Source organism: Pterocles gutturalis, unplaced genomic scaffold (assembly GCF_000699245.1).
Source record: "Pterocles gutturalis isolate BGI_N339 unplaced genomic scaffold, ASM69924v1 scaffold28427, whole genome shotgun sequence".
Lineage (NCBI taxonomy): Eukaryota > Metazoa > Chordata > Aves > Pterocliformes > Pteroclidae > Pterocles > Pterocles gutturalis.
The window spans coordinates 1-7,902 of record NW_010116286.1 but is presented as its reverse complement, the minus strand read 5'-3'; the positions used below and the strand labels follow the sequence as shown (position 1 = coordinate 7,902).

At 54.8% G+C, this 7,902-nt stretch overlaps 2 protein-coding genes across 2 annotated transcripts; one reads left to right on the top strand and one right to left on the bottom strand.

The window, feature by feature from the left end:
• Positions 1–170: 170 nt before the first annotated feature.
• Positions 171–5,850, top strand: TSR1 (TSR1, 20S rRNA accumulation, homolog (S. cerevisiae); the record flags this gene model as incomplete). Its single annotated transcript, XM_010075467.1, has 13 exons — positions 171–387; positions 467–601; positions 1,171–1,598; positions 1,887–2,046; positions 2,381–2,544; positions 2,836–3,038; positions 3,476–3,638; positions 3,868–3,978; positions 4,314–4,446; positions 4,843–4,959; positions 5,255–5,395; positions 5,504–5,578; positions 5,672–5,850. Coding segments are annotated over 13 exons (2,226 nt in total), but the record flags the coding sequence as incomplete, so codon positions are not given.
• Positions 5,851–6,511: 661 nt separating this feature from the next.
• Positions 6,512–7,857, bottom strand: SRR (serine racemase; the record flags this gene model as incomplete). Its single annotated transcript, XM_010075466.1, has 5 exons — positions 6,512–6,709; positions 6,969–7,178; positions 7,370–7,444; positions 7,548–7,667; positions 7,759–7,857. Coding segments are annotated over 5 exons (702 nt in total), but the record flags the coding sequence as incomplete, so codon positions are not given.
• Positions 7,858–7,902: the final 45 nt, after the last annotated feature.

Genomic DNA, 7,902 nt, shown 5'->3' with positions numbered 1-7,902 from the left:
CGGCCCGGTTCGGGTCTTTGTGGGTCAGGGGCTGTTCGGTGGGGGGGAAACGGAGCGTTACTGGACCGAGCGGGTTCGGGTTGAGCTGCGGAGGGATCTGGTCTGGATCTGAGGAGCGGGATAGGATCCGGACTGGGGACGGGATCTATGCTCTGTGATTGTATCCACAGGTGCTGGCGGAGAAGCGGAGCTTGGGCAGCAGGGATGGGCCCCCGCACCTCGTGGTTCTGGTGCCACTGCACAGCAGGGCTGCAGCCCCTGACACCCTCCACCTGCTGCAGAGCCAGGACTCAGCTGTTGTCCATGTGGATGAGGGGAGAGCCGGTAGTTTTGCACTCCTCTGCCCCCGGCTTAAGCAGCGCTGGCGCTTCGTGACAGCACAGGCAGGTGAGGAAACGCCATCGTTGGTGTGGTTCTTGGCTCCCTGCCCCTGGCAGCCTCAGTAATGGAGGTGATTTGTATGTAGGGGACCTTCACGCTGTCTTAGACTTGGCAAAGGTCGCCGACTCCCTCCTGTTTCTCCTGGATCCTGCAGAGGGCTGGGACAGCGCAGGAGAGCACTGCCTCACCTGCCTCTTCGCACAGGGGCTCCCCAGTTACGGTGAGCGAGGGAGAAAACGTTAATGGCTTCTAGTGGGGTACAGGTCGAGGGGGTGCTTGATGGGGATTTGCTGTTGCAGTAATTAAAAACTCTATATGTTAATAGGTGATTACAGGTCTTTAACTGCTCTGTCTGAGCACAGCTAAGTCAGGTGGATGCTATTGTTGGGCTGCCTTGTGTTACTGCCCTGGTAGGGGAGTGCTGGAGGTAAAAGGGGTGTTCTAGGTTGGGGTGTTCTAGGTTTAGGTCTCCAGGTGCGTGGTGGTGGTTAGGGCTGTAACAGTTTCTCAGGTGTGCAGAGCAAAGGGGCTCAGATGGTTTCTTGCTAAGTTCAGTTCCTGGGTCCTTATCTCCATGGTCTTATTTAGTCTCAAAATCTTACCTCTAAAGACAGGTTTTCTGTCCTGATTGTTCTTTTGAACAGGGTGAAACTGCCTTTGTAACCTGTGGTGTGACTCTCTTTAGTTATCTGGGTTGCTGATATCTGAGGGTGTGTCTGTGCTTGGCAGAAGGGGTATAAGAAGGTTTACGGTCTGATCCTGAACTCTGTTTTTTCTGCTGCGCGGCAGCTCTTGCTGTCACAGGGGGCACTGACTTGCCACCTAAGAAGCGGATAGATGTCAAGAAGAAACTTGCCAAAGCCATCGAGAAGCGCTTTCCTGAGGCCAGGCTCTTTCCCCTGAACACGGAACAGGAGTCCTCGCTGCTGCTGAGGCACCTCGCCACCCAGAAGCAGCGGCATCTGGCTTTTCGGGACAGGCGCGCTCACCTGCTCGCCTATGCCGCGGAGTTTGTGCCTGGTCAGGACAGTGACCTGGTTGGGACCTTGAAGGTGTCCGGCTTTGTCCGGGGACAGACCCTCAATGTGAACAGCCTGGTGCATATTGTGGGGCATGGAGACTTCCAGATGAGCCAGGTGGATGCCCCCCCCGACCCCCTCTCTTTGAACCCCCGAGTGTTTAAAGGACAGAAGAAGAGTCAGGACATGGAGGTACAGGTGTGTGGGAGGTCAGAGCTTTGCTGGTCGTGTTACAACACGACGTTTCTAAACTTTAATTGTGAAAATGCAACTGGGTGGATGTGATCAAGGGCTGGGGGGGGAGGAGTTGTATCAGAGCCAGTTGGCCTGTGTTCTGCCCCCGAGCTGAGATCCCCCGCCTACAGCGTGTAACGAATGTGGTGTCACAACATAATGAATGTGATACTGAAGGGTGTTTCACTTCAGACCGATTGCTAGCTTGAGTTAGGTGTATTCACAGCTGGGGACTCTGCTCTTGTCCTTCAGGATGACTCTGTAAATGCCACCGAAGAGATGGAGGAGGATGTTAAGGTCCTAATGAAGGCAGATCCAAACAAGCAGGAGTCTTTGCAGTCCGAGGTGGTTCCTGATCCGATGGAAGGGGAGCAGACCTGGCCTACTGAAGAAGAACTGCAGGAAGCAGAAGGTAAGTAGCAGCAATACTTCTGTACCTTTTCTTTCTCCCCATTAAGAGGGTTGTTAGAAACCCTCTGTCACTGGGATGGCTGAGGATGGATGTGAAGAAACATGCTATTGGGAGCCCAGGGCTTCCATTCCCAGTCCCATAACCCAACTGGCAGGCTGTGTGGTTTCCTGGCAGTTAGCAGGATTACATTTTAGCTGCTTTTTCTGGGCCCTGACAAATTCTGTGCTGGGAAACAGTGATTCTGGTCTGGAGCTGATATTGGCTCTCCTGGTGTAAATGTTGCTGAGGGAAAGGAGAATTGTTCCTGCATTAACTATTGGTGGGAATCCTACAGCTTCTCTGAAGGCAAACAGGAGGGTGGTGAAGGTCCCCAAAGGCACATCCAAGTACCAGGCTGCCTGGATTGTGGATGATGGAGAAGAAGGCAGTGAGAGAGATGATGATGATGATGAAGATGATGACATCTATGATGATATGATGGAAGAGGCAGCTTCCCAGGTACTTCCAAGAGCTGATCCTGCAGGTGATCTCCAGGGTGTTATTGCATGTTCTAGGACAGTCCTGTCCTTCCAGCTTGCTCCATGCAAGGGCACAACACAGAGCCAGGACTTGCCTGGATATCTCTCATATGTATCATGTTGCTTCTTTGGCCTGTTAGATACCGAAAAGAGGGACTCTGATGTAGCTTGGGGCATAGTTCACATGGTGCGAGTACACGCAGGGTTTGCAGAGCTGCATGGACATCAGCAGGGTGTGTGCTCACGGGCTTTGTGCTGTCCTGTGCGTCAGGAGGGGGAAAACAGTGAGGAGGAAGAGGAACCTGCAGAGGAGGAGTGTGAGAGCATGACCATTCCTGAGTCCTTGCGGGATGACCAGTATGACGAGAAGGTGGAGGATGATGAACAGATGCTGGAGAGATACAAACAGGAGAGAATGGACGAAATGTTTCCAGATGAGGTGGACACGCCACGTGACGTCCCTGCCAGAGTCCGGTAAGAAACAGGATGCTTTGCTGGGAGAGGAGCTGGAAGGCGCCCTTGTCTAGTTTGGTGAGATAGGGCAGGAAGCCTGTGATGTCTTAGCCGTGGTGTCTGAACCTGTCTGAAGGACTCTTCTGAAGACACATCCCTAGGCTCTGAGGCTTCCAGGGCGGGCACTAGCTTTGGGGACAGTGGGTGGGCTCAGCTCCCTGTGGCAGGGAGAGCTGGGTCCTGGGAGAGGAAGGAGGGTGGCAGAGCCCTGAGGCAAGGGCAGGTTGTCTGGGGACTTGGCTGCTGTTTCTAGTTCTCTCTACACTGAGATCTTTTCTGAGAGCTGACATTTGCTTTGTTCCCTTTGCCCTCTCTGAAGGTGTGAGTCCCTGCGGACCACAGAAGGTGCTGGCCAGACAGCTCTGTTTGTGAAGTAGTTTGTCTTTCTGTCCTTTTAGGTTCCAGAAGTACAGGGGGCTGAAGAGCTTCCGGACATCTCCATGGGACCCCAAAGAGAATCTCCCAAGGGATTATGCCAGGATTTTCCAGTTCCAGGACTTCTCCCGAACCAGAAAGCACCTCTTCCGGCGAATAGAGAAAGAGGAGACTGAAGGAGCCTCGGTAACTCCCTTTTCTCTTGCTGATCTCTTCCCCTACTGTGTTCCCTTGCTCCCAATAGGAAAGACTTGTCAGGGAGGTGGCTGGGTGGATCTTTCAGCCAGCTGATTCTTAGCATGAAGCCATGAGTTCACATGATATTGTTCTCCTGGATTCCCTCTAACTCAGACACATATTACTTCTGACACTTTTCTGTTGAGAGAAGTATTCATGACCAATCTTCTCTTGGCAGGTTGGCTGGTACGTTACGCTTCATATCTGCAATGTTCCTGTCTCAGTGATGGAGAGCTTCAAAGAAGGGAAGCCTCTCATCCTGTTCTTGCTGCTTCCCCATGAACAAAAGGTAACTGAGTATGGCCCTGCTGATAGCTTGTATGTGTGCGGCTCCTTGTCTAACGAGAGGTTCTGGCTGCGGAGGGTTTTTGCTGAAATCTCCCCACATTGCTTGCATGTCAAAGTAGGACCTTCCCTTTGGTCAGAGCAGGCTGAAGCTGCCCAGGGCGTTCAGGCTGTAGTGTCTGAGCCTGGCTGAGGTGTCTGCGTTGGTGACCAGCGGCATTTTGGGAAGCCGTTGTCAAGGGTATTTGTCTCTGCTGCAATGTCCCAGTGCTTTCTGCTCTGTCTGCCATCGCGTGCCAGCCCTGCTGTCGGCACCTGACGGCGCTGCCTCTCTTGCAGATGTCTGTGCTGAATTTCCTGGTGCGTCGGCATCCAAGCAACAGTGAGCCAGTGAGGGCGAAGGAAGAACTGATCTTCCACTGTGGGTTCAGACGCTTCCGAGCATCCCCCCTGTTCTCCCAGCACACCTCAGGTTTGTGAGGGACTGGTGGGGTGGGCATGGGTATGGCAGGAGCTGGGCTGGGGTTTCTGGGGCAGGAAGCCTGTGATGTCTTAGCCGTGGTGTCTGAACCTGGCTGAAGGACTCTTCTGAAGACTCACTCCTAGGTTCTGAGGCTTCCAGGGGAGACGCTAAATAGCGGGCAGTGGGAGGGCTTGGGAGAGGTGGTGGCAGGCTCCACACAGCGAGCTGGTAGCTCGGAGGATCACCTTCATTTCCAGATACTTTGTGCAGCAGAGGAGGGGTGTTTGTCACCTGTTTTCCTAAAGTGTGGAGCCTGTTTGCCAGCGAAGAATGGGCTCAGTGGGGCTTCCCAGAGCTCTGAGGATTGCCGTTGGCCTGAACTTGATCATTGCTCTTCTGTCCTAGCTGATAAGCACAAGCTGGAGCGTTTCCTGCGCCCGGATGCTGCCCTGGTGGTGACTGTTTACGCTCCCATCACTTTTCCTCCTGCCTCAGTGCTTCTTTTTAAACAGAGGAGTAACGGTAAGTTGGAGAGTGCTGAGGAGGTGGTGTTTGGGAAGGAAACGTTAGCAGGGCGTTACTATACCCCACTTGTAAGTGCATCCATCCAGAAAGGATGACTTGAAAAAGCTGTCCCCTTTGTGCTGTTTGAGATTAATGCATTTCCAGCCCCAGTATCACTGAAATTTTGTCTGGCGCTGCTGTGGGGTTGCTCTGCACCTGGCACCATTTGGGGAAGGGGGTTGTGGTGGTGGGGGAGATGATGGAGGCACCTTCTGTGGCGCTGCTGGGGGGCATTCGTGACTCTGCCTTGCAGGAATGCATGACCTCATCGCCACGGGTTCTCTGCTTTCCGTGGACCCAGACAGAATTGTCATCAAGCGGCTGGTGCTCAGCGGCCATCCTTTCAAGATCTTTACCAAGATGGCTGTGGTGCGGTACATGTTCTTTAACAGAGGTACGGCTGGGCTCTGTGTGGTGGGGAGAGGGGATGAGGAGGCTGTGGGAGCGGTTGTGTTGGTGCAGCAAAGCCTGTTTCTTACCCACCCTTTGTGTTTATCTCCAGAGGATGTGATGTGGTTTAAACCAGTGGAGCTGAGGACAAAGTGGGGTCGTAGAGGACACATCAAGGAACCATTAGGTGGGTTTGATTTGGTATTTATCTCTGATGCTGGGCAGGTGTAGTCCTCCTTGGCAGGAGAGACAGCTCATGGCCTCTTTGCTCTCTGCCTAGGGACCCATGGTCACATGAAGTGCCACTTCGATGGGCAGCTAAAGTCCCAGGACACGGTGCTGCTGCACCTCTACAAGCGCGTTTTTCCTAAATGGACTTATGACCCCCACGTTCCGGAGCCTGTGCCGTGGGTGAGGAGCGAGAGTGCGCTGCCGGTGCAGGAGGTGGAGATGGAATGAGTCTCCAGCATGGCTGGAGCTTGTGCCTTAGCTCCCTGGATGCTGTTCTTAGCCCGCGTGCAGTGAGGACAGCACCGGTGTCTTGGACGTGTTACTGCTGGGGTCTGTACAGAGGCAGCTGTCTCACCAGCTGCTGCTCAGGTACCAGCTACAGCTATTTATTTTAATGGGAAAATGTTTTAAAAAATCTCTAAGTGCCTCTGTCTTGATGGTGGCTGGCTGTGGAGGCCAAATGGGGAGGCTGTGTGCACCCCAGGTCTCGGGAACCCACTGGGGCTGTTGTTTTTCCCTTGTGCCCTGACACGGTGCATGTGTGGGTTTGGCTGTATCGAGGACAGGAGTTTGCTGGAAGTTACTGTGATGTTGAGAAAGAAAGGCGAAGCAGCTGGGCAGAGTGACTTGAGCGTAGCTCGTGGGAGGTCTGTCCCAGAGCAGGGGGGCTGGGGAGGGGAAAACAGGCAGTACTTTGTTTCCTGCCCCTCCATAGCAACCCTTTGCTGTGGAACCAAGCGACTGTGCTGTAGAGACCAACACCAGCTTCCCTTATCCCGCCACAAAAGCTTCCAAACGTTTGGGATTGTTCATCTGTTTTTAGTACTGCACACACCAGGCTGTGCAAATTCAGAGTGGGGTTTTGGTCACTTGAGACACTGCTCCGTTCTCACTCCACTTTCCCAGGGAGGTCTGTGAGCCAGGTCAGGGAGCTCAGGTCCACGTTTCCCCCGCACAGCACGATGCAAACGTTCTCCACATCCCGAGGGACTGCTCGGAACTGCTCCGAGAGCACGGCCGCCACTCCCACACCCGCTGTTGGCTCAATCAGCAGCTTCATCCTTTCCCACACCAGCCGCGTGGCTTGCTGTCGGGACAGAGCAGCAGGTAGCCGGTACAGGCTGCTCGGGGGCTGCGGAGGGCACTGCGCGTGCACATCTCTGCAGCGCTCTGGGAAGGGAGAGCAGAGCTTCCGCCAGCCCTTTCCAGCTGGAGAGTGTGGGCGTTGCACAGCTGCGGTGGTGAGCAGGGGCTTGTGCTGCGCGGGGAGAGCGGAGGGGCAGAGCAGGGATGGAGGCAGCTGCCTGCTGGCAGCTACCGTGAGAAGGGAGCCAGGAGCTGTTTACCTTGATTTCTTCCTCTGAGACTGTCAGGACGTCATCGACCAAATCCCTGATGATGGGCCATGTGTTTGGTCCGATGCTGGTTTTAACTGCATCTGCGATGGTATCTGGCGGGTGAGGGTTGGGGGTCAGTTCCCCTCTTCTCTTGGACTGGTAACAGTCGTCGGCGTTGCGTGGCTCTGCAGCGAACACTTTCACATCTGGCCTCAAAGCCTGCGGAGAGCAGGAGGAGCCGCTCACTTTGCACTAGCGTGTGCCCATCTACTGTTGCTGTGTGCGCAGGGGGCACACCCCACGCACTCAGATTTTCACAGCAGGATTTCCACAGCTGCTGCCTCTTTCGGGAGCCCTGCTCTTCCCACGGGGAGATGCAGCCATCACTTCCTGGGTGAGCTGTTGCCTACCTTGATGGCAACTGCTATTCCCGCAATCATTCCTCCTCCTCCGACAGGAACCACCACCGCGTTTACCTCGGGTGCCTGTGCAGAAGTGAAGAGTGAGTGCTTCTGGCACCTCACGCACCCCCTTTTGCTGTGCCCCTGCCTCTGCAGAGCAGAGCCCTGGGCTGGGTCTTTTCCTCACCTGCTCCAGCACCTCCAGGGCGATTGTGCCTTGTCCCGCCATCACGGCCGGCTCCTGGTTGGGGTGCACCATGACTCCTCCCGTCTCCTGGACTACGCGAGATGCTGTCTCGGCTCTGGACTAAGGGAAAGCGCAGACAGTTGTCTCTCAGTCTGCTTGTGCTGGGTCCCTGGCTGTGCTGGGTCCCTGGCTGGTCTCCCCCACGCCTCACCTTGTCACTGGGCTCGCAGGGCACCAGCGTGGCACCGTAGCTGCGGATGGCAGCTTGTTTACACTGCGGGGCTGTCCGGGGCACCACGACATAGGCAGGAATCCCTGTGTGACAAAAGAGGAGGCAAATCCAACAGCCAAAAAC